The sequence below is a fragment of the Oryzias latipes genome, chromosome 14 (genome assembly GCF_002234675.1).
Source record: "Oryzias latipes chromosome 14, ASM223467v1".
Classification (NCBI taxonomy): domain Eukaryota; kingdom Metazoa; phylum Chordata; class Actinopteri; order Beloniformes; family Adrianichthyidae; genus Oryzias; species Oryzias latipes.
Window position 1 is genome coordinate 20,913,681 of NC_019872.2, and position 27,010 is coordinate 20,940,690.

The window sequence follows — 27,010 nt, forward strand, 5'->3', positions numbered from 1 at the left end:
AAAATTAACCTAAATTTATAAAAAAATATTTTCTGCAACAGATAAAAGTTTACCAAAATGTTTTAAAAGACTGAAAATAAGGTTCAATTGTAATGAGATGAGTTTTCTTAGATTTTCTGATCAAGATTCTTCAATCAAATTAGACTTGTATTTTAAAAGCAGCACAAGGGAAACACAACCAGACAACGATCTCTGGAGACTGTGTGTTCGTGTACCTGTTGGAGTTATGTATGCGGTGGAAAAATGTGTTCAAGGTCAACCTTGTGCTGTGCAGGTATGAGGATTGATGCAAGTCACTGGAATGAGTGAATGTTGATTTATAGGGTAGAAAACAATATACACTATTCATGTTGTAGTTTTCACATTTGAAATGAAGGCTGTTCGATAGACACTCATTCATAAAAATGCTACATAAATAACTAAAAAAATGTGAAAAATACTATCACATCTGTGCATTTTTGTACTAGCAGTTTTCTCAGAGTCACTATAGTTACTCTTACCCCTTGTTAGCCCATAATTACAGTCAAAATGCACAAATACTTAAAACTATTTATGGTATGGATTTGCTTTCGCATTCACAGAGCATGACAGAAGAGCAAGAAATGACGCACAAAAACAAACTCAGATAAAAGGAAAATACTTTTCTCTTGTGTTTGGCTGCTAGTCGTCCTCCCAACTGTTGACAATGAATGCACAAATGCTTCTTCCATACTTTGTAAAGTTCACAGTGGATTAAGTTGAAAGAAAAAGGCAGATAGGTATTCAATGCAACAATAAAGATTTTGCTATGTAAGAATAATAGAGTTATAGCAGAAATATGTCACAGAAAGAGCTAAACACCATGAAGTTACATCCCCACCCCATTGGAATGTTTTGGTCCTATAAGATCTTCGAGAAAAAAATGTACTATCAGTGTACACATCTATGCATTTTTTGCACAAGATTGCTCCTTTATTCTTAAACAACAACTGGTACTAAAACCCACAACGACATTGATGGAACTTTGACCAAAGTTAATTTTTTGTGTTAAAGAAAATTGTGTTTCTGGTGTTTTTAATATTTTCTTATGGCATTTTCTAAAGAAAACTAAGCTTAAAATAGCATTTCTGAATATTTCTTTTAAATATTCAGCTTGAAAAAGATTACATTTGTGACATAGTAAGTACACAAGGCTCTGCTTCATTCTGATGCATCCACTTGCAGACAAATAGATCCATGTACATCTTTGTTTTCCTCATCTTGAGTTGGCGTCTGCATCAAAACTGTACGCCTGGATAGCTCCACTCGCCATTTTTGTTGCACCAGTAATGTTATGTTGGGGGTATTAGAGGCTGTAAGCTAGCAGGAGAGCGTGTAAATAGAGAATTCTCGTCAATGGGGAGGAGAAGAGGGGCGGGGTTGCTCTGCGCCCACCACTCAGAGGGGAATTTCTAATGAACTCCTGCCGCTCTGCAGAAACTATGTCCTAGAAAAGAAGTTTCTAGATTTTTGCTGAAAACAGCATAATTATAATTAAAAGACCACTGAGAGCACTTTGATAATAATAATAGATTAAAGATGACAGGAGTGGGAATTTATATTTGCTGTGGATTTTTTCAAAACATTTAGCTAACCTTTTTTGGTTCCTTTGTTTGGATATATTCTAAACTAATATTGAAGCATTTAGGGAGACAGTTTTTATCCACTAAATAAACACTATTAGCTGATGTAAAAACCCATCACACTGTCCTTCTTAGTTCGTCTCAGAAGATGTGACCGCGTCCCCCTGCCGAGCGCGTCAAACAACAGCTTAGCAAAGCTCAGTACAGTAAGACTGCTGCTCTACTGTAATCATTAGCCCTGGCCATTTGAACACTGGCACACATACACACACACACACACACACTCTGCCGAGAGGGTGATCCCGAACCCCGCACCAGATGGTGGAGCGTCCCTCCTGGACAGAGAGTGTGCCTGTCTGAGCCACACCCGTCTACACTTAGCGCACAATTACCAGATAATTAATAACGGTTGAGTTAGCAGCATGTTCTGCATGATGCTGCAGCTGAAAATTCAAACACCCGCTGACTGACAGCGCTGTAGAAATGAAAACATTGCTGTATACGGCTTTAGCAAGCAGGCTGCGCTCCTGTATGTAGATTTAAATAAAAGATAGGAGTCAGATTAAAGCCACATGAGATTGGAGTGCCATAAACTGTGCTAATCTGTAAGAGATTAGAGAGAACAAGCAGAGTGTTTGTGTAAAAAACAGCCCGTCTATCATCTCTGCTATATCGCCTTTTAACACCATCCAGCCCTGCTCTTTCTTAACAAGCTGTTTGCTTTCTCAATGTCTCCCCTCCTCCGGCTCTCATTCTTTATCATTTTCTGATGCTTCAACCCTCACCCAAGCTGGCTGCACACTTTAGTTGCCATGGCAATGCTGCATGCAAGCTCAGAGAGATAAAGGTCAAAAGATTGCAAAATAAATGCCTTTCAAATATTCAAACTGTTTTTTTTTCCAACAGTGTCAACATCTGTGAAGATTTTTTTTTCCTGGTTTGCCGCAATCATGCGGTCAATAAAAATGAAATGATGAATAAGTAACATTTACAGCAGGCGGCAGACACATTCAAGGTAGCCACATTAAGGAGTTTCTGTAGTCCCAGACCTCACGGTGGCCGGAGCGTCTGAGCATGATGCCAAAAAAGGAAACATGGTAGGAATGTGAATCTTCCTGACAGCACACAAAGCACCTGCTGCTGCCATCTTCTTTCAAGGTAGCAGCTATCAGCGCACAGCGGCAGGCCACTCCCTCACCAACACCTCTGCGCTCGCTGGGGTTAACAAACAAAGATGTGGCTTGCTTTTATGTTTCACCTCCACCACTGACCCATTTTAATGACATCACATTTAAGTCTGCTTTGGCACTAACGCACCTCTTTCATGAGTTTGAAGGCGCTGCTGTGTTTTGCTGTAGCTGGACCGGTTGACACAGCGTGAGACGCCGTGTGGAGCTGACACTTATTCCACCCGCTCATAAAGTTGGCCTTTATGACCAGGGCAGCTTGAGAAGAAATGACTCAAAATGGTGAACGTTAACATGCCACAAACAGTGCATTCAGAGCTATGAATGGTGAATGATCATCTCAGATATAAATAGTACTTTTTGTAGGGTGCCTGTAGCCTGTTGACAGGCAGTAGGTACCTAATAAATCTCAATCAGAGGCTGCAGAGACATGACACAAATGTTTACTGCAGCTTAATCTAGGGCTGCACAATGTGAGGAAAACCTGCGGTGTGCAATATTAGGGCGTTGCCAATGTGACTTGCAATAGACGAACAAAAAGCAAAAAAAAGTCTACTTCATTGTTTCCATTTCACTGCAACATTTGTACTTAAATAAAAGTCAACATCAATTAAATCATTATGACCCTTGTTTACATATGAGGCAAGCATCTAACATAAAGGGCACCATTCGATTGACCGACGACGTTATTCCGATTGGTCCATAATGTGAAGGGGTCCATCCAATTACAGCAGTCAACAACGTGAATTAACCTGTTTTGTCGCTTTCAGGGTCACGGGGCAGCCAGAGCATCTCTCGGCCACTCGTGGCCGAAGGCAGGGGACATCCTGGACAGGCCGCCAGTCTGTCACAGAACCACAAATCACACACCCGTACACACTCACATTCACACCTAGGGACAATTTAAAGTAACTAATTAATCTATGAAGTAAGTATTTGTACGTCCCCAGAAAACATGCAAACAGAACATGCAAACTCCACACAGAGAGGTCCCCCAAATGGTATTCTGTTTCCCCCAGGGACTTGAACCAGGGGCCTTCTTGCTAACCAAGAGCGCTAACCATTGCACCACTGTCCAGCCTAGTCAACAACGTGAAGGGGCCCATCCCATTGGTCAAATGCATAAAATGCCTTTATTATTAACTATTTCAAGCTGTCATAAGATTGTCCTAGCATTTGAGCAGTGCAATCATTTAAGATAATCGTTTATCGCAGTTTATATCGTTTTTTGCAATTTGCGTATCACAAAAGCTGATGGTTAACAATACATTTTCTATTTATTTTCTGGCCAAGCTTTATCCAATGCAACAAATCAGAGGTGTGTTGTACTGCTGTTGGAAATGAAATTTTATGATTCAAAATAAATATAGCATCACGTTTTTGCAAGGCCAGCATTACTTTGACCCACACATGCCACACCCAGTGAGGCCATAAACAGACAGCAGCATGGAGGCCTCCGGCAGCTTCCAGGGGGCAGATTTCCTATCAAATCCCCAGCAGACACTTGTGGATTCGTGGCTCTCCTGATCTATTTTGGCTCAGAGAAACTAGGCTAAGTGGAAGAAGAGAATCACATTCCACTTTTGCAGTTAAGGATGATGGTGAGGCACTGTGACGCAGAAAAGGAGTCATCAAGAGCAAGAAAAAGGTGGTGGCCACACCAGGGATTGGTTTGTTATTTTAAGGCCTGTGTTTCCATTGTTAAGTGTGTATTTGTGTGTGTTTGTTCCCCTTTCCTCTGGTTTCACTGTGAGCAGGAGCCCCTGGATGGAAGTAGTTCATCCTGGCCAGAGTGTTACAGCCAGTGGTAAACCACTGTGCTGATGTGGCCAGATCCTTTCCCCTCCATCCTGTAAAGGGAGGTGTTCCCTGTTTCTTGTGTGACCCCAGCCAGGGTAAATAGCCTGGGTAGGAAAGCAGCAATGGAGATGTAATGAGTGAGGGGAAAGTGGAAGTTTAAAGAATTTTCCTAATCTGAATGTGTGAGGATGCAAGCTGCAAGAGCGGCTCAGACTGGAGCACAGGAGAACGACGACCACAAATATGCCCGAGTGCGGCTGGTGGGTTCCTGACCGACTACTCTCCTCCCTTGCTATGTGGCTGCACTGGGCGGAGGAGCAGTTTTTCCATTTCACTTCCTTTGCCTGCCACACAGAGAGGAAACGTTCTACAGATGTGTGGGAAACACTGCATGCAGGCGTCAGATTCAAAGCGCTCCGACAAGCAGTTGATTCTCCAACAGTTTCATCCAAAGATGAGCTTTGAGATTGTGCATCCAGGAAGACCGAAAAGCATGCAGGTCCCACCCAAAATGAAAATCATAACATTCTAGTTATAGAATGTTCTAGGTCTAGATCTAGATCTATAGCATCTTTCGTGACAGCCATAGACACTATTCTTATTCATTTTCAGCATTTGATTCTCCTGAAAAACGAAAACTAAATTTATCATAAAAAGTAGAGAACTGCCAAAAATTTGTTCTCTGTAAGTGAACAAATTTTTTTTTTTTGGATGAATCCAAAAAAGGCAATCCAGAAAAGCAACAAAAAAAAATGAAAAATTGCTCAACTTTTAAATCTCTACATGAAAATCTAACTCTTTTTTAAAAAAAAGTAGTGTTACCAAGACATTGGTGTATGATGAGTATTACTTTATGTTATGTAAAGAGATTCCACTCACATTTTGTCTATATGTAACAGTGCAAAGCTTGACAGACGCCCACTGGACCGCTGTGATGCCCTGATTACATCCATACCTCTGTGAAATATGGAGCATTATTTAGGTTTCTCCCTGCTCCCTAACATGTTTATCCAGATGCTGTTGTGTCTGAACTGAACAGGAGCTGCAGTCCTGAGGATTCTGAAGCAAAAGTCTGAACTGTTAATCCTGTGATCTTTGCAAAAAGCAGGTTTTTACCCAAATGGTGATCTTATACCTAATATTTACATGTATGTGGCACAATATAAGCGTAACAGTATCCTTTAATAATAATAATAATAATTCTGCACACAGTGTTTGTTTTTTGTTTTTTACAGGGGTGCAGACTTGTCCACCTCAATCAGGTTGGGACAACCAGAAATAGCTTTTTCTCCTGGAAGTGTCCTATTTAGGCCATTGCCTTGGTAATAAGGGAATATAACAAGGCCGGATATGGGCATGGGCAAGGGGGGTCAATGCTGTAACTGCCCCCCCAAACATGTTGGCCCACAAAAATATCCAATTAACTGAAGCAATAAAAGTTACAAAAAAAAAAACAAAAACACTTAACCCCCCCCCAACAATACAATAACTAAACAAATACAAAATAACGTAAGAATGGATAGACAGACGGACAAGTAGACACACATAAATAGACAAAAAAAAAGAAAATACAGCCTCAATAGGGCATGAACCAGTGTCCTGCTTGTGCCCGTCCCAAGCCCGGTTAATGCAGAACATAGTCAGATAGAGCATTCAAAATTAAACTTATAGGACATATAAATTAGATCAAAGTAGAAGATAGATAGTAGAAGATAGATATGTGGATAGATGAACTGATATGATGATAGTATGGTTTTGTCTTGAAATAAGACAAAAACAAAACAAAATCCACGTGACAGTCTTCTAAAATGTAACCAAAAAGCATTTTCTATCTATTTTGAAGCTTAAACATTTTATTTTATCACATTGTGAGATACTTAATCATAATTGATTGTTTTCAGTGTTTATCTCTTGTGATTCTGCAAAAATACTATATGAGTATAAAGTATGAAGAATAGGTTGTTCATTTACATCCAAAGCCCTCTTTGAACTTCAAATATCATCAGTCATCGTTGTACTTCTGTTTATGATGTTATTTTTTTATTTTATTTATAACTTTAGTTTTTATTATTTTGTCATTTCATGCATACAAGACCAAAACTGCATTTTCAAATTCATATTTTACTCGTACATTTCAAGACATCCACGCCCATAAATTCTTTTGTCCCTAAAACTGAATCCTATCTGACACAAAACCAATATTTGTGCACCGGAAGTACACAACCATGTCAAACACAATCCAGTCAGAGCTCTGCTAGAAAGCATGAAGGATGTACATGCTCTTATTGCAGCAATAAAACCCCTTTGACATTTGAGACAGCTTTGATTTGAATCCTCAAACAGCCATTCTGGTCTAAAACCAAACGCCTGCATGAGTGGCAGCCTATACCACATTGATTAATAGGGCTTTTTATTCCTAAGTACTTTTCCATCACTAATCAAAGACTTTGGATTCAGCTCAGAGCCTGCGCTGCATTAGTACCGACCAGTGGGTGTTAAATATTTGATAATGGCGTAAAGGAAGTGTAGTGAAGCATCCGTGGCGCAGACTAAACCTATAGCTCATCAATAATACATCCAGCCAGTAGTACCCTTGTTTGTGTCAGATAATGCATTAGATGTTTTGAAAGGAGAACCACTGAGGCGTAGCAAAGGCATTTGAGATGTGATAAGACTGGCTGATTGCTTCAGGATATCCATGAGCTGCTCTCACTCCAACCAGCGTCACTGGAATACTGAGAAGAATCTCAAATACAGATTAAACGTGGAGATGGAATGATTTTTTTGAGTCAAACACTGAGACAGATGCTCAAACAGGAGCACTGAAATGGGAATCACTGTGACGACAAGAATCCACTGTGTCCATGTTTTCGCTCGAACAATAAAGGACTGAAACGTTTCAAACCACGCAAGCATGCAACTCATTCGAGACTCATCCCGTGTTTTGTGTGCCTGAGCGCACGCGCCAACAGAAAGCACAGCCGGCGTCCGCACGGGTGTACCCATCAGTAATCCTGCTGCTTTTTTACATAACAGTGTGGAGGATTAAAGTCCTTATGTAGAGTTTTTAATGAGATTTCTGGTCTTCCCTCTCACTTTCTTCTCTGGATTCTCTGTGGTTTTTATGGGAGCTTTTAAAATCCCCTGGTGCCTAAATTGTGTGTAAACAAGAGGCTGCCTTTGTTACCCTAAATTACTTAATGAAATCAATCTACAAACAGCATCTTTGATTTTCCAGACTCTAAAATCAACACCCTCATTTTAAATTCAAACTTTGCAACTATAAATCTAACAATTTTTCTCCAACTTTTTTATTTTCTACCAGCACAATTGAAGGGTTTTGAAAATAAGTAACGTGTTGTTTTCTTTTTGCACTCTCCGCTTGACGCCAGACTTCTTCTGACTTCAGTTTGACTTCTGTATGAGCTGGAAAGCATAACAATAAGATGCCTTCAGGCTGTTGCGTTGACTGTATAGATGTCAAAACCCATTTCTCTTCTAGAGGCTGGGAGAAAAGAAGCCTTTAAGAAACAGAACTGTTTAAATTTTGCATTTTCTGCTCAACTGGGCTTCAAACTAGCAGGAATGGTTATTTTCTCTGAATAAATCACTGCACTTAAGATTTGAAAAATGGAAAAATAATGGTGAAAGAGCCACCCAGCTGGCATCAAATTGATTTTTTTGCTGTTTTTTTTAGTTTTGTTTTTTGGAAAAAAATTATTTTAAAAAAATCTATAAATAAAAAAATACTTTTGTATACAGTTATTATTTAAGAAATAAAAGAGAAAAAGCAAAGATGAAATGATGGCGTACAGAGTATTTAGGATCTAATTAGTTTGTTTTGTGCTGAAATGTACGTGCATTTAAACCAAAATAGCAGCAAATGTATACATTTGTGTAATGTAAAGTATGGCACTTTAATTGTCTAGTTTGTCAAACTAAGTGTGAGATTCTCAACAGAGTTCGCATTGTGGGAAAACACCTCAAGGAGCTTTTCTTTTGTTTTGGTGCCTTTTAAACTTCCTGAACATTCCAGTCATTTAGCCTTAGGTAACATACTATTCAGAGTGTTTTCCGCTTACATGTCGGTAAAGGTGCACAGTTCATACCTGATGTCAAAATGCGTTGATGTATGCAAGCTGCAAACAGACGGATGCATTTAAATATTTGTGGTTTTCCTGAGTAAAGGAAACAACAGGGTTTCTGGAACAGAGGCCCACACTTCACTAATAGGCTAATTTTTTTTAATCAGTGCCGGTAAAATAAACATCCAAATGATGCTTACCTCACTTCTAAGTCACGCTGGCAAAATATCTGCTGAACAACCAAACGAATATGTGAAATGGTAAAGGGCGGAGCAAAGTGATTCTTTCCCATCACTGCTGCCTTAGAAAACAAACTCAAAAGGAATCCAGTTCTGAGTGTGAAGCTTACACCAGTCAGAAAGGAAAACACTAAGTCCAGCTGGTGTGTGTGTGTATGTCTGAGCTCACCTCTGACCCCGGTCATTAACACTAAGATCTAAAACCCTGAAAGAGGTCAGCGCCCTCATTCAGGCCTGTATTTTTCCCCCAGCACAGTAACAAACAACGCATGAAAGAGAAAAAAAATATACTGCAAATCTCATCTTCATCTTACAACATGGCAGAAAACCACACATCACATCAAAACATTAGCTGCGGATGATATAGCAACACACAAACACAACTACGCCTTGATTGATGGATTTTCTGGTTGTAACACGACTCGGCTCAGTGCTTACTAGAATCCAGGAAAAGATAACATTGTATGGACCGAAATCAAATCAACATTAAGGTAGGAGTCCTCTGCAGAAAGGCTTTTTACCCACTCCGATCATTTTTTGATCTATTGTTAGTCTTTTCATTCTGATCATGCCATTTTTAGCCAAAAATGAACAATCACAGTTATCTAGGACATAGTTTCTGCCGAGCGGCAGTAGCTCATTCGAAATTTGCCTCTGGGTAGTGAGCAACCCCACCCTCTCATCTCTTCCCCGTTGCTGAGAGCTCAGTTAGCTTACAGCCCCTCACAACCCCAATGCCACAAGAACACGTTAAAAACACAGAAAACAAGATTTTCATTGGAGTTGGTTTTTAACAAAAAAAAACTCCTAATGAGAGTACCTGAAGACTGTTTGGTTTAATCGACAGGTAACTGAAAGTGCACATTTTGTTGATCAAAATTCAATTTGGGTGTGTGAGTGTGTGTGTGTGTGTGTGGGGGGGGGTCGGGGATATGTCATCTTCTATCTCGTTTTGCTTCATCACATCAAGAAAGCAACTTTAATCGAACCACTGAGATACAAGTGCCAACAAGCTTTTTCTCCCATTCATTCACAGCCATACATCAAAGTCCTGAACTTTGATTTTTTATGTGTTTTTACTTTATCGTTATAAAATGTGGCATTGTAAATCACTAAAACTGGAATGTAGGGAGTGAGGAAAGCATTTCTCTTTCCATTCACATTTCTTTGGATGAGGATAAACTGTCATTTGAGAACAGGCCAAAAACAGAGAAGAGTTCAACACATCTGAAACATCTCCTCCTTCCATCCGGGCATCTTTCTGTCAACAAGAAGAGAGCAATTTGAGCAATATCTCCAGGTAAACACTCCAATCTTCCAAGATAATGACTCAGGAAGGGAGTGGAACAGTTTAAACTCAGAGGCTCAGTGTCAGGAGATGCCTGGACGAACCATCATGAAGTTTCCTTTTTTGCCTTCAAAACCTCAAAAACAGCTAAACCAGATTCTTTGCAGGTGGAGTGTTCTTAAAGTAAACATTTACAGTAAAGGAATAGCCTCTTTCCTCTCTTTATGATCTCACAGAACCCTGCAATGACAAATGGGGGGGGTCTGGGATTGTTGGCTGTTATTATTGGCAGATTGGACCAAGCACTGCTGGTGTTTTCAAAGTCGACTTGTCAAAAAAATTAAAAGAATGAAATATTTACAGAGTCAGATTTTTACTTTGGTTTTATCCAAAAACGTCAAGTTATGGATGAAACTGGTAAGATTTTAGGCTCCATGACAATTTGTGGTAGATAAGGTCATCTGTACAATGACAATACTTTGGTGAAACATTAAAGAGACAATTAATTGCCAGGGTCTAAATAAGGAAGCAAACCTAAGAAGACAAAGCTCCAGAGGGTTGAGTCTTCCTGGGCGACAACTGCTGGTGACAAACTGCAAATGGCATGAGGGACTTTCCAGAGCGTCCTGCAGAGCTCTCAGTCTCCACCAGTCAGAAGACTCAACCACACGCTGCAGGAATGTTGAACATGTCAAAAAAAAAAATCGTGGCTATGGAACGGCTTTCAAAGCAGCTGTAGAGTTTTCGCAGGCTTTTTAATTCTGTCTAAAAGATGTCCATTTTTTTGAGACAACGTAGTAGTAGTAGTAGTAGTAGTAGTAGTAGTAGAGTAACATTTTTACAAAAAACAAATTTTTCTTTAAATTTTGAAACGAAAGTTACCACTTTTGTACGTTTTTCCATACATTTACTGTCTCGCCAGCTAATTTCTTCAACTAAAAACCATTGCAATTTTTTTAACATTTATAAAAGTCCTGCAAGGTGTAAAACAAAAAAGTTATGAGATTTATGAGCATAAACCAATAAAAATGACATTTTAAGGGGAACGCTTGTCTTGAGGATTGAAAACACAAAAGTAACAACAAATCAAGAATATTGATTTGTAAAAAAAATTAAAATCAATGGCATTTTTGGCAACATCCCAACCACTTGAGTTACGGAAGTATTGATAATTTAAGCATTTTAAATAGATTGATTAACTTTTATCTAAACCATCTCCCACTAGTTTCTTTTTTTTTTTTATAAATTTGTTAAGAGAGACGTAGACAAAATAGCTAAAAGTTTATAAACACACATTTATGAAACAATAACTTGTTGAAATGCCTTATCTGTAAATCATGAAATGAAACATGAAATGCTGAAGCGCTGTTAACAGTGGAGGCATCGCTTTGCAGGACAAATGACATGATTGTGATTGCAGTGTGTTTCTGTAAACACAGACAGCTTTCACACAATTAGCCCACCTTCACTCTGACAAATCTAAAACAGACACGCCACAAACCATCGACCTTTTCAGGGTCATGTAAGCAAATGAGAGCATATTACGACTATTCCAAAACTACCGTAGTTTATTCGTATATACAAGCTTCAGAAATCAAGCGTTTTTTTTTCCTGCTGCAGCCTCCTCCAGAGTGTGTTAGTGGGCACATTTGAGGAATTTTACAACTACTACACCTGTCGTTTTCATCAAAATAAATATCTTAACTCCACATGACCTCTCTCAAACATCTTTCTGATTCGAATACAGGAAAGCTGGTCTGTGCAGCAGCCTCAAACCCACTGTAAGACTGTTGATGCCACAGTGACGGCTGTGGGGAAGGATTGAGTGAAAAAAGTCTCCATAAAGCTGCCATCAGCAGAAACCATGAAACCCTCATAGCTGTTGGGGTAACTAAGTGAAAGCTGCTGCTGTGGAAGTGTCTCAGAGGCTTGATGGCAAAATCTGGAGCAGCCACATAAAAAGGGCCTCCACCAGCACAGGAGGAAGCTCTGCCTAATTCTGCTGGTTTCTATTACAGACGTCTGCTAAATCTGAGCCTAAAGAACACACAGACTGTTTTCTCACAGAAGTAGAACCATTGGATATAGACATAAAGGGGATTAGTGGCAAATCTGTGGGAAACCAGTCTGGAAAAGTCCACTCGGTGGGGAGTCACAATTATGAAAGCACCCGCTTTGACATCTAATGGACACAAGCGATATTTTAGAGTCGGCAATAACGCAAAATAGGGAAACCTCCTTTTGCAAATCTGTGGATTTCCTCTATACAGTGCAGCTTATTCAAGCCTGCTTGAGATCAGATGAAAAAAAAAAGCTTGCCCGAAAAGAGGCAGGCAGCTTATAAAGTAAATTACTAGCGGCCCTTCCATCCTTTTAATGCCTCTGCTGTTGTTCGGAGACCTTTAATGTGAACGCCATAAAATAAGAGAGGGTGAAAGAGGGAAAAGGGTGAAGTGTGAAACAACTGGCTGATAAACCCCATGCAGCTCTTTGTGGACCACACAACCGCTCACCCTGTTCAGGAGCAAGAAGGTGCTTCCTCATGCAGACGGTTTCTTTTGCAGAGCTTCTCCAAGAAGCTTATTTTGTCTCCCAAAAACCGATACATTTTAAGGCTGCTCATCTGATTTTCCAATAGTTAGAAAGTTAGATTCATCTGCAAACCACAGATTCTTACATTTCCTTAGAAAAAAAATGCAACTTTTTTTTTTTTTTTGCATTGTGCATTTCTAGCTACCATTTAGGCTAAAAATGTCTCCAGTGGGAGGCAGAAAACTCGCTCATGTTCCCCACTGAGTGCTGTAGGTGGAAGACCGCCTCGGGTCTCTGTAGACGGCGATAATGAGCAAGTAAAGTAGACGGAGCTAACGGGGATTAATCCGCTCGGCCAGTCAGACAGGATACAGAGCTCCATCTTATATTGTCTTAGTGTGTAACAAAAGAGCTTGTCTTAAGAGGATTATTAGCACGGCCTCTGCCTTAAGATGCCAAAGGTTCAGACGTGAGGGTCTCGCACTCATCTTGCAGGATGGAAACGTGAGGGTACGCCTAAAATGACTGCTTGGTTGAGGCAACCTTAATTCCAGAAGTGCAAATCCACCACTTCCTAATATTCCTGCTCCAGTGCAAAAGAAGCAGCAGCCCACACCCCACACATGCTAAGCTGGCACAGAATGGGGGGGCTTGATTTAATGCACTTACCAAGGAAGTAAATAACTCCGCGCTTCATGTCAGCCTCGAGTATCCTCATATTCTCAGAAAAAAACTGTAATCCTCTCTTTATGATAAGCTGTCGAGCAGCTTGGACCGTCTGCAGAGGACCAACACCAGGATTTAAGATTTCAAAGCTTCCTCAAATTAAATTAAACCTTGTACACCTCCAAATCTAAACTCTCTTCTATATTTTAGCAGACGGCAGGAGGGCCAGAGGAACTCATCCGTCCACACCAGTGCAGCTTCTCCTCGCTGCCGATCCAGTATGACAGTGACAGAATGGGCTCGTAGATCCAGGACACGCTGCCTCAGAGGTAAAAACAGCCACAAGCTTGTGAAGGGGCACTCCAGGTCAGACCTGAACCTAACCGGCACATTTTTAATAACTCAGCCCTTTCATTCAGTGCTACAGCTCCGACATGTAATTTGACAGTTCTTCCTCAAACTTAAAGACTCATTCCGATGAAAATAGTGTTTTTAACTTGTTCTTGTGACATTTTTCTGATGATGGAGGACATATATAAAGAAAATTAAGCTTAAAATTGCATTTCTGAGTATTTCTTTATTCAAATCGTTGTAAATTAGGAGCAGATGTTTGAAAAAGAGCCATTCTGATACATCCAATAGCTGAAAAAGTGTAAACAGAGAGCTCTCAGCAGCAGGAAACGGAAGGGTTGCTCTGCGCCATTGGCCACAATTCAGAGGCAAATCTCTGCTCTGCAACAAGAGAAACACCTCTTAAAAGAACGACACAGGTTTTTTGATTTTGCCAAAAAACAGCCTAATCAATTAAAAGACCACTGGGAACGCTTTGGTAATAGATCAAAAGATGATCGAAGTGGGACTTTAAGAGTTCATACATTCTGACTGTAACCAGAAGAGCTTCTGTGTTTAAACCCCACAACACAGAAGAGCAGCAAATGACTTTATAGGTCTTTTGATGAAGCCCACTAAAGTCACAACAGCAAAGCAGATGTTCAAAAGCTGCTTTAAGAAGGGTTTACTGAGGAGAATCAGAGATGGAAGAGTGAAGCATGAGCTTCACTTTATTCAGACAATTAAAAAAAAATGACAACATCATTGTGATTGATGATTGTAGCTCGAACTCTCTGCTTTGGGTGAGCTAAGGGAGAGCCGTAGAGGTTTGAGGACGCGTTTCATTTAACCTTTGCATCCGTGTGTTTGTGTGATGCAGCTTCAGCTCTGACACGAGGGATTAGCAGAAAGATCCACATCTTTCACGCCACCGCTGCACATGGGTGAGTGCCATTTTCCCATCATTGTTGTGGATAAGAATAGCCCCGGTGTCGAGAATGATCGTGCAGTGTCTCCGCCACAATGCTCCACACACTACAGCAATGGATGCTGGTACAAAGACCTTTTGACGTTTAGGCTGAGCATCGGGGAGGGGGTTCTGTGTGGCTCAGTGCTGCCAACATTCTGCCTCAGCTTGCATTTGCAGGCCTCCGCGGCAACCCCCCACACCCCCTCTTATCTGCATGCAGCCCCTCTGGACACAGCAGAGAGATTCCACCATGTGTGTGTGTTGTGTGCAGTCCATCAAGCTCATTTTATCGACATTCAGATAAACGAGTTCAGGAACTTCCTTCTGACAGCAGAAGAAGGAGGCAGAATCCACTCTGAGCAGCCGCTTAATTACCCCTGCAACAGAGCTCACACTGCAGGAGAGGACCGACAGAGGGGACAGTGGGGGGGGGCACGCTAAGGCTGCCCAAGAATAAGCAGTGTACGAGAAACATTCGCCGGTCCTCCATCTGACAACTGTGCTGGCCATACATAATGCAAAACTGTCCAGCAGCAAAGTGATGGGAACGGACCCCCCTATGTATTGAGCCCAGCCTCTCCCCAAGAGGGTTAGCCCAGGATGATGCATCCATCAACACCTCCTTCAGCCCCACCTCCTCTTGTTTCGACTTTGTCTTCCTGCCCCTCCAGTTGTCAGAAAAACACATACAGCAGAATTTACATTCATGAACACTCGCTGATCCGATTCTGCAGAAGCAGAGCGGCTATGGAAATGACAGCGTCTCTTCGGAGTAGCTTAATGAGGGCTTTCCCCTGATCAAAGCATGGGGAGGTGTGAGGAGACGAGAGGACAATTGCAGCTGCGGAGGGGCTTCTGACTCATCCACCAGCGTGGAGGACCAACCTCCTTCAAGCGGTCTGCTGTGATTGAGTGGCGCTTAAAGATGCTAAGATTAGATTTGCCACTGTACATCGACACATTCTTGGCGGGGCTGCAATGACCAAACAGGCGCCCAAGGCTTTGCTGAACCTTATGCAGTTGACAGACTGGACCTGGATCCTTCAGAATGATGAGCTGCTGGCATGATAATTGAGCGAACACATTGTTCAGTGTGACCGCACCACTCCTTTCTGCCAGAGGCCACTGCTGGGAAAAGTTACTTTTGAGAAATGAGGCAAAAATATTGTCAGTTGTCACTTTTCTGTGTGTATCCATGAAGTGAAAGCAGCAAAGCTTCAGCAGAAAAGCTTCAGCAGTCCCCGCAATGCTCAGGCTGCAGCAAAATTAACCCTTCAGCTTCAAGTTTTAATGACCATATGATGACCTAATGAAATAATCTGAATTGGTTAATCATGTACTGATTGAATCAGTGTAATCTACAACCATTAGTTAAAGTCCAAAATTGATCTTTTTACTGTCTTGATTTGGTTTTGCCCCTTTCTTTTACCAAATTTATATTTGATTTATTGAAGAAGAAAACCATTATTTGTGAATTTATGTTCCTATAGATTCACAGAGGATTCCGTGAGGCCAATGCAAAGTGAGGGAATATCACAGAACAGAAGAAGATGAAAACAACACGCACAGGACCGCATCTAGCATCTAGGACGGATTTTACGCACAATTTAAAAATGCTATACATGCATAAACGAGTGAATAAAAGAACAAACACACGTGCGCAACAAACGGCGGCAAAGCCTGCTGTTGGGTTTCTTGACTTAATTGATCGATCAGCAATCATCCCTACCAGAAAAATCAAAAAATCAATACAGTCAAGGATTTCCTGAGAGATAACAAAGACGTGCGTCTGTTTGATTGAATCAACACCCGGGGGGGAGATGAAACCAGTGAGGGGGCAGCCGTGTTTCAGGCAGACCCATTGTTCCGTCTGCGCTGAGGTGAGCTGAACGCACTTGAGCGCCTCTCGCGCAATTAGCGCAGAATCACTCCAGCAATCAGGCTCCGCAGGACTGATCCACGGTCCTCACGGAGGTTCCCCGCCCATGACACACAAAAAAAGTGTTTGACACAATTAGGCTTCAGGGTAAAGTGTGAGGTGAGATTCTTACCTGTTACGGTGTATCTGTCCATGTAATTGAGAACGTTTCCAAAGCTGAGGAAAACGGCAGCAGCAATCGGCGAACGGCATTTGAGCAGCGCGGTGCGGAATTTCTGGCCCGGTGTGCAGGGGTGAAGGTCCGGGCTGGAGCGCAGTCTGGGACTCATGCTGCCCGAAAGCGTCCGCACCTCATCCGAGCTGCTGCAGCCCTCAATATCGCATCCATCGCTCTCCACACACATTTTCCGGCACGGAAGATCCAGCGCAGAGGGAGACACAGACAGGGACGCAGTGGTGGAGAGGAGCAAAGTTGGGTCAGGACCACACTCAGCGAGGGCCCCTGCAGGTTTCTCGGAAATTAGTGGCAGTGAGGAGGCTGTCTTGCGTGCTGGAGCGCAGGAGCGGCTCTTCTCCAGATCATATTTTTCTAGTAGTGCGCGGTGACGGACGTTCGTGCGCTCCTTAGCTCAGCTCTGCTGTAGGGGTGTGACCTGGTTGTAAACTCCTCCCATCAAACCCTGCAGCGAATGATAGAAGCACCTGATACTGGTGGATGCGGCGGAATGAAGGGAAGAAGAAGAGAAAAAGCTGGTTTCTCAGTGGATCCAAGCGGCTGGAAAAGAGATGGATTATCTTTTTTTGATTAAAAATACATCCTATTGATCCAAACCTTTTTTTTTAATTCCTTTCCACTGGTGTCTGTCGTTGCCATTTAATTCACTTTGAGCCTGGAGTGAGGGAAAAAGCTCAGGTGCGCAATTCTTTGGATCATTTATTTGTTCAGGTCCACTCGGTTCACAGGAATGAAGAAAACGTAAAGGGATTTTAAACAAAAAAATACATTTGAAAGATTCACCCATTTGGTTTTAGGATTTATACAAAAAACAGATGCAGCTAAGAAGGCAGATCTGTATTCTTTTTACCCCTCTTTGCTTTTTGGGCTGTGAGCGACTTTCTTCTTAAAATGGTCTAGATTCGGCCGTGTAACCCTGGGGGCACTTGATGACAATTTATGTCAAAATTATCCAGTGTTCGTCATTTTTCTGACAGTGTTCCTGCAGATTTGTGTTTATTTTAAACTAATTTAAATTTTATACTTTAACCCTTGATGACCCCACCCTTACATTGACGTGTTCTCCCTACCATGACAAAGGTGGATAAAGATGGAAAGATTTCATGTAATCCATGGACACCAGTGAAGATCACAAATCATTGAAGAAAAAAGGTTCAGAGCACTGTCTAGTGGGTCTAGATGACCCAACTCCCAATGTTAAAGTGCCTAGGATAGCACAAGGGCTAAATGCTGTCAAGCTTGAGGTCTCGGTCAAGCACTGAATTGAAAGACACAATAACGCAATTAAAACAGGGGGGGGGGGGGGGGGGGGGGGCTTTGTGCTGATTAGTGCTTTGCTGGATAAAATATTTCATGTAGGGTTTATATTGTTGAAAAGCAGCTCTGTTGGAGTTCCAAAGAGCAGGAATCAGATGATGCCAGGAACCAGCTGGGGATCCACAATGCAGGAGACCAGGCTAGATAACAGAACCTCAAAACTTGAAGAACCTCAAACGATGAGCAAAGAAAGAAAGAAATAGGATGACAAAGCTTAAGTGAGACTCAGACACTTCACTGATGGGATTGGACTTAACTGAGGACAGCTGTGGGTGATTATCAAAAGAAACGGGTGAGACGGTGGCAGGGAGGAAGGCAGAACATCCATTTTTGAAATCTGCTGTATTCCTGTTCGGAGTCACAGGGATGCTGGAGTTTCCCTAATCATGAACAGAACATGAACCCAAAAACATAAATGAGCTCAAACAAACCCAACTAAAATGGCACAATCCTAGCGGATGAAGCCTTGGATTAAACTTTGGACTGAATACATTTCCTGGGCTTCAGTTTTTTTTTTTTTTGCTGACAGCAGACAAAATGAAGGAGATGATTAATGAAGGTCAGGTGCACTGAAGGTAAATCATAGCAGAACTGGTCTTTCTCCTAAAGTCTAGAATCACACAGAGTAAAGGAAACAATCACATGATGGAACTGAAACTCAGGTTTGTGGGAGTCATTTGTACGTTTAATCCCACAGAAAGTAGTTTGGGGACTTTTTTATCATAATAATGATGTGTGACTGAAGCGTAGGAATAAAAAACAAACTGTTTCAACAAACTTTAAGAAGAAAAAAAACGGTCTTGGACATTTTATTTTGTTGCTATTTAAACCTTCCATGTCAGCAGAATTTCAGGAAACCCAACTTACCCATTTTTTTCAGACAACATCCTGAAATTCTGAGAGATAAATAATGACTTTCCACCTTAAGTTGTTAGAATTTATGGAAAACAAGAGATTTAAACATTGCCATATCTCATAAGAAACGTTTGACAAGTCAAAATTTGACAAGGAAATGCTTGAATATCTGCTCTTGACCAAAATCAGTTCAAAAGATCCAATCGAATCCTAGGAAATGGAGTATCTAAGTTATTTTCAATTATTTCAGTATAGGCTGAAGTGCAAACAAAATCTTTAAAATGTGGAGTTGACAGTGTGATGCACTCACAGAGAGAACAACAGGGGACATAAAAACCCACTCCAATCATCTTTTGATGAAAGGTTACCCAGTGGTCATCTAATTATGATGATGATTTTAGCCTAAATAAAATAAATACAACAACCTGTGCCCTTTTTCTAGAACAAAGCTTCTGCAGAGAGGCAGTGGTTCAGTAGAAATTCACCTCGGTGTTGTGTTGTGGACCATTGACAAAGAGCAAGCCCACCCCCCTTACCTGCTGCTAAGAGCACTCGATTTGAATGCTCTCTTGCTAGCTTACAGCCCCTCACAATCCCAACTTAACATTATGGTCGCAACAAAAATGGCAAGATGTAATGGAGCTATCCGGTCGTATAGTTTAGATCCAGATTCCAGCTCAGACGAGGAAAACAAAGACGTAAATGGATCTAAACGTCTGCAATGGATGCATCAGAAACTGCTTTTTCTATTCATCTGCTCCTGATTCACAATAATTTAAATAAAGAAATCCTCAGAAATGCACTTTTAAGATTAAATGTCTTATTCTATGTCCTCCATCATCACCACAAGAACATGTTAGAAAAACAACAACACAATTTTCATTGGAATGGGTCTTTAAAACACAACCTGGATGTTCTCCAGTGCAGAGCCTGAGGGAGCTTAAGACTTGAATTATTTAATTAAAATAGTTATTTCTAAGGGGAAAAAAAGCAGATTGTGTTTATAATTAAGGGTTTTATCCAGATAAAGGGGTTAAAACAGCAATAATTAAAAGTAATGTCAATTTAGTTCATCATATCAGTCTAGAGAAGGCATTTCTCTTAGTGCAGGTTTAAAATTCACTTTGATTCTGCAGAAACCCAGAGAAGAAGGTTTGAATCCTGATGACTCCAATACTTACTTTACTATCAGAAAAATGTCAGAACGGGAGCTTTTGCCACTTCTAAAATAAAGAAATGTAAAATGTTGGCATGTAGTTAGGAAAATTTAGAGCCTGTAGTGCTGGCCTCGCCTGTGCTGTGCTGGCGTTTGGTGTTTAGAGGCTAGCAGAGTGGAATGCATTAGCATGCAGCAGGCCTGTTTTGTTTAATTTAGGCTGAAATGAGTAAGTTCTTTGGACAAACTCTGAAGACTCTTATGGCCTTTAGTGCAGAGGAGTATTTCCAAGGCAATCATTCACTTAGTCCCCAATAACTTTGATGTCTGGAGGGATCTCTGCTGGAATTGAGAACACATGATTCAAACACTGCAGAAAGTGGGAGGGAGGGGGCGCAGCAGAAAATGCATGAGTGATACTGGCCAGAATCGCTTTTGATTTTCTGCAGATTGATTCCAGCAGATATGAGGATGCTGGAAGGGAAGCAGGGGCTAGAGCAGCCTGTGGAGGACTTGTGGGGGAACCCCTGTAAACGGTTCCTCTGAGCCCCCGACCGCCTCCCCTTTCTTTGGCCAGTGTTTGATATTCTGGTCATGTCAGTGGGATCCTGTGTTTTTCCATCATGCAGAATGGCTGGACGGGCTTGGATCTCTCTCTCTCGTTTCTCCTCTTTGTGGCTCGGAGCCACTGAGTCACTGCGCCAGCCTTCCTTCCTGTCTGCGCAGGGGCAGAGCCACCAGTGCGGGATGGGAGATAACCTGCTAATCGCTGGACGCAATGCCTGCATTTATGATAAGGCTGGCTCTTTCTCAAAACGTGCTTGCCAGTAAAGTTTAAATGTCCCTCTGACACGTGCCTCTGTCAGCATGAGTATCAGCAGCTCTGCATCAGGTCCAGCCCACAAACTCCTCTCAGAGTATGACGTGACAAAAACCCATCTCTGTTCCTACTGCTCTTCTACTTTTAGGAACTCAAACTGACTTTGACATTGAATTGACGTCTCTTGCTACATTATTAGCACAAGCCATGTTTTTTTATAAACTTTAGCATTCACAGTTTTCTTTCCTGATTGAACAAAAGCTTACAGAAACACTTCACGCTCACATTTAGCAGCATTTTATGGTTGGTTTAGATTCTGATTATTTATAAGCTCCAAGTCACAGCACAGGGTTCCCTTATCAAAAAGTAGTACACTTAAAGTTTATTTCATGAAATATACTTGAGTATAAGTATAACAAGTCTACTATAGACCGTGTGTGTGTGGTGTGGGAAGTTTGCTAAATACTTTATCAGACTAAATTGGAACATTTTAAGTTTACAACATATGGATATTAAATAAAAAGTAAACTACTTCAAGTCTGCCTCACTTTTATAGACTAAGTATACTTGTAATACACATAAATAGACTACTTTTTGCTAAAGGTAGTCAAAAATAAAGCCAAATCCAAACATTTATCAATGGAATGATCCAGTTCAGTCCAGATCATTTCTATCAGGCTGGATTGTCCCTACGGCATTATAATACTGTGGGTGTCAAATTATCACGTTAATCGCAACTAATTAATTACAGACAAATTAACACGTTATTTTTTAATTTTATTCATTTATTTTTATTTCATTTTTTATTATTTTAATTTTAATTTTTTAATTAATTCATTTTTTAATTTAAAAAATAAATAATAATAACACGTTCTTTTGTTAAATGTTGCGTTAATCTCATTTTAATGTTGGTCGGTTTCTTCTGCGAAGTCCATTATTTTTTGGTAATAGACACCCCGAAGGGCATCATCCCATTTATACCATGGTCAATTACCAAAAAAAAATATTAAATCGATGCACACAAAAAACGAAGTGCGGTGTGTTGTCATGGTAACGGCTACAGCACCTGGACGAATTCTCGCTTTGCCAGTCTTATAACTGCTAAAATAATTTAAAAGTTTATCTCGTTGCATTTGTTTTTGTTCAAATGGTGAATTAAATAGTTGTTTCAAAGACACAAAAAAGTCTACATAGTTCCATTCCTCAGCTTTCACCTCTGCATGCCTCATCTTCCCTTTCTAGTGTTTTCTTCTCTAGTTCTTTTCTGCTTCATGCCAGTCTTCATAATGTCCCAAACATAAAGGAAAATATCAAATCACTCATAACTTTTCTACTGTCCTGCTGTTGTGATAAACTGTGGAAAAACGTTTGTCATGTATTATCGAATAAATAAGAAGTTTGTGTCAATATTTTTTGGATTGCTCAGAAAAGTGTTCCTGCTGTTTTTGGTGTGTTAGATTAGAGCAATCTGGACCAGATTTCTTTTTTATTCATAATTGGTCAAGATTGGTGGTGTAAAAGCAAAGCTTGGAGGTAAAAATGGTGAATGGGGTATACTTGGACAGCGCTTTCTACCTTCAGTCACTGCAGTCACAGTCAAGTCTGTTATAATTATAATAAAAAATGATGAAAAAGCCACTTTCTTAGTTTATTTTGATCTTTAACTGCATCACAATGTCATGAATTTAAATGAAAATATCCCAAAATTAGGCTTTTTACAGCAAGTATTAGGTTAGATTAAAGATAGATTAATTGAATGAATTAATTACAGGACATGATTAATAAACGCTCAAAATATTAATCACATGACAGCACTAATTATAACAACAGTAAAAGGGCATCTCAGTCTACAGTCAGAGGACACAAATTGCCATTAATGGAAAAACTACACCTAAGACCTCTGACGTCTCTTATCACTAAGACAGGTCTTCAAACTCCAGATGACAGAGGTTCAAGAAGTGTTTCATTTTACTAAATGGTTCACCTGAACACAAACCGCTCCTGTATCTACTGTACTTGTGACTATTTTCAAAACAGCTTGAATGGAACTGTCAGTCCTTTTTCTTAAAAAAAAAAGCTTTATGGGTCTGTGAGTGTTTTCATGTCATGCTCTCTTCCAAACCTCACAGCAGCCAGTATAACTGCAGAACACAGCAGCGTCACACGTAACTACGCACATAAAGTCACACACTGTGGTTCCTAATCCACAAGTCTGTGGTGAAGCTTCAGTCACATGCTGCCGTCATTTTTAACAACTGTTGAATTTCTGTTCGGTGTTCTCTCATTATACAGATTTTCTGCTTTTACTCCTCCTCTTCATTTCAACGTTACGTCAGTGCAGGTATGGTAGGACTTTGAATATATTGTATTAGAAACAAGGTTACCAAGACCTTAACCCTGTAAAGTTCACTACATGAAAGAACTGACAGAATTTTTTTTTTTTTTTGGATTGACACTTTTTTAAACCCTTTGATAAAATCCACAACTCCCCCCCCACCCCAACTTTTATGAGACATAGATGGTATCAATTATGATCTATTGTATGTGTTGTGTGATTCGGTAAGTTTGTGCTCACAACAATGTTAGTTTATGATGCGAAAATGTTGATGTCAGTGTTCAGGAAAAATAGGACCTCATTTAATCATTTTGTAGAAATTTGATCCGCACTTTTTTAACATGGTGCAACTGTATAGTTAAGAATATTTATCAACATAGTTTGCATTCTTTCAATACAGCAAACAGTCATTAAAAAATGAAAAACAAAAGGAGAGTTATCTGTACCATAAAGCAAAACCTTTCTCAATAAAAAGGATTTTGAGATTTCATGGAGTCAACTATTTTGAAATGATAAGGAAAAGCAATTCTACTGCCCCTACTGGAGTGACGGTGACCTACATGGCAAGTTATGAATTTTATCTTTAAGGAAAGTTTGGATCACGCTATTGAGATAGGGCTCTAAAAATCCGTGTTTAAAATATTATACTAAGGGTTATGAAGGGTTAAGAATTTTTAATGAGTGATATAGAAACCTTAGAGCTGTTGGCTTGTTTTATGACAAAGCAGCTTTTATCAGAATCCATTGAGAACTGTTTGTCTTGCCTGTCTCTGTAATGTATGTGATCAGACCACCATGTGTCTCTTCACCTCCTCGGCTGCATTTGTTTTTGGAGCCGTCTAGGTCAGCGTGGAGGTTCAGGTCCGACCATTGTGTCCAGTTTTGTACATTTTAACCCTTCTGACCCATGGACTGTCTGTGGCCCTGGTGGAGCCGCGGCGTGCCCCCCCCTCCGCTGCCACAAAGACAGGAGCAGCAGCAGGAGCGTCTGGCAGCAGAGCAGCTGAAGGTTTAAGCAGATCCGGGCTGATGTCTGCACTCATTCAGAGTCTGATCTGGTGGCTTTACTGCAACGTGCAGAATAGTGGGTGGAAATGGTGATGAAATACATCCCTCCTGGGGAGCAAGACCATCTTTTATCATTTATTTATTCATTTGGCTTTTCCTCCATGTTGCACCCCTCCATCCAGCTTCATCGATCTGTATTAATCAAACCTGGAACCACAAATATGAATTCTGTCAAACCACAGCAGTCTGAGCTGCAACTGAGACGGGATTGTAGTGAGACCAGAACTTGTATTTTTAGATGGAATGAGTCTTTGTAATTACCCTCCTGCTGCTTGTCTGTGAATCAGCTCTCAGCAGTGCAGTGGCCGGTAAACCTCTTAAGGAGGAATGCTAAACACATAGATCCAAACGGCCTGTACCATTATTGGGTAAACCTCGCTGCATCTCTCTTTCTGCAGTTTGAGTATGCTTTTTTTCCCCCTTAGACAAATTCTGGATTTTTGATCTATTTGGTATTTAACAGCCACCAAGAAAAGGAAAACAGTACTTTTAGTTCCGTCTGTTACCTCTTTGCATTAAAGAATAACAGTCTGTGTCTCTGTGAATTATCACATCCGTTTTGGTCCAATCAACACATTTCATTTCTTCTTTCGTCTTCCTCCAGGAGTGACACCCAGAAACAGATGAACACCTCTTCCAATAATGAAACAGAAAATGTGCATGCCTCCCAGCTGAACACAGACAATCCACATGATGTAACAGTCCAAATAGGGGATGGCACAGTGGGTGTAGAGGGGCTCTTCCTCCACATGACGTCATGTCAGAGCAGCAGTTTGCTGACGATAAGGACTTCACATCCTTCTGTCAGTCGTCCTCTTCTGTGGAAGGGGGACAGAGGCACCAAAAGTCAGCAGATAAGCTGTGTCTTCTCTTTAAGCGACTATATCATGTCCAAGAGACAATTTTTGGGTATTAATAGAACCACGACTGTGCTCTGATTGCTCCTTGATTGTTTTCACCAGTAAAACTCCCTCCATCGCTGGATAAACACTGACCGCGTCCGCTCCCCGGTGGCTCTCGACTCCCCAAAGCTGATTGGTCTCCTCACATTTATTAGCCATTGTGACCGTTTCCTGCCCAGCCAGGGTTGACAGGGGAAATGGAGAGGCATGCAAACAAAGAGCTCTGAAGCATGCCGCACAATAGCCATTGTGTTTTGAAATACACGTCAGACTGTTACCTCCAAAATATTTTCCACATACCTTTCTGGTGTTGAAGTGGCTTGACATGCCGTCCAATCTTCTCCCTTGGTGGATGGAGTGTGGGCATGACTTCTGGAAAATTACAAGCTGAAGGCTAGAAGGTTCAAAAACAAGAGGAAATGGCGATAACTTCCACAATAAAGAAATGAAGCCTGTAACAATGGCTTCCTGTGTTTTTGTACAAGTAAGGTTTAAACAATTTCAGGGCTTTGACAGGGCGTATATGCTGCGCTACAAAAACAGTTCACCTTAAAAAGGGGGGAAAAAGGAATTCAGAAAAACTATTTGACACTCAGCCTTTATTTCCAGCCTGTGGGATGACGTTTTCTCAAGCACAATTTTAAATTTTAAATTGACCAAATGTATTATTTTAAGATGTTTTTTGAGTTTTTCCAATTATTAACTAACTTAAGGACATACTTTTGTGATTTTATAAGCAAAAAAAAAAATTAAACCATAAGAATCTGTTTTTGTGGTTAATAAATTAAAACCCTCTTTGTCTGAAAGTGGATGCATCAGAATGGAGCGGGGCGGGGAGCTTGTTGCTTGCTGTACGTCAAAGTCTTTTTTTCCCAACAGTATTTCTTTGTCTGCTCCTGATTCACAACAATTTGAATGGAGCAAAATTCAAACATGAACAATTTTAAAATTGAAGCTGAATTTTCTTAAAATGTGTCCCATTGTCATGAAAAAAATTCCTCAAGAACATGTTAAAACACCATGTGGGTCTTTAACAAGAATATCCTAAGACCATTTTGTTGTCACATTTTTTGCTCAAGATATTTTTTCTTAAAATTAAAAAAAAAAAAAACTTGCTTAACATTTTACTCTCACAAGATTCATCTTAATTTGAAAACGTGACATATTTAATGTTACAGAATTCTCCTTTAGGGGTGAGGGTTCAACAACCTCTGCCTCTGAGGGTCTATTACAAGTGTAGAGTGACAAGTTAAATAACCTTTGACCTTTCTGATTGGTTCACTTCACTGGATAACAATGAGGACATGCTCTGACATGCAGGCGTCAAAGCTGACCGGTGGATGTTTAGCACCTCTGCAGCAGCAGCTGCTTAAAAACTCATCGGCAAGGAGGTGTCAAGGCGAGCTTTGGGGACATGCCCTCATTGTCTGATCTTTGCGAGTCTGTGACGAAGCAGGCGAGCTTCAGGTGATGGATGTCAGCACCGACCGTGAACTCCACAAAGGTCACAGACACACAGTCTGCGGTTCAGTGAACATAAAAAACGAGGGGATGGTTAAAACATCACAGGTGCAGGAGACATCTCTGTCACTTGTTCAGATGAGGACATTCTGTTACATTTGACAGAAATAAGATTTAGGGTTTTTGTTCTCGTGTTTAACACTGCATGTCTTTGTTAATCGAGCACGCCTTGGCGTTTTGCGAGATGTTTCAGATATCTTGAACAAAAGAAAGCAAACATTTCA

At 40.7% G+C, this 27,010-nt stretch overlaps 1 protein-coding gene and 1 long non-coding RNA gene across 5 annotated transcripts in view; both read right to left on the minus strand.

Moving 5' to 3' along the window:
- spns2 (sphingolipid transporter 2) overlaps positions 1-17,320 on the minus strand; it is a 64,486-nt gene extending 47,166 nt beyond the window's left edge. For 3 of the 4 annotated variants that reach the window (XR_002874576.1, XR_002874575.1, XM_011483746.3), the window contains exon 1: positions 16,750-16,981. Coding sequence is in view for 2 of the 4 variants with exons in the window: in XM_011483746.3 (XP_011482048.1) it covers positions 16,750-16,981 (232 nt within the window). In the remaining 2 variants the exon portion in view is untranslated. Of the gene's footprint in view, positions 1-16,749 lie in introns of all 4 variants that reach the window. The other variant, XM_004076611.4, reaches the window with a different exon arrangement.
- A 6,071-nt stretch (positions 17,321-23,391) lies between these two features.
- Positions 23,392-26,192, minus strand: LOC110016340. The gene is made up of 3 exons (XR_002291611.2): positions 25,566-26,192; positions 25,359-25,436; positions 23,392-25,181 (listed from the first exon to the last, which is right to left on the minus strand). It is a non-coding gene; the product is annotated as an uncharacterized LOC110016340 (long non-coding RNA).
- Positions 26,193-27,010: the final 818 nt, after the last annotated feature.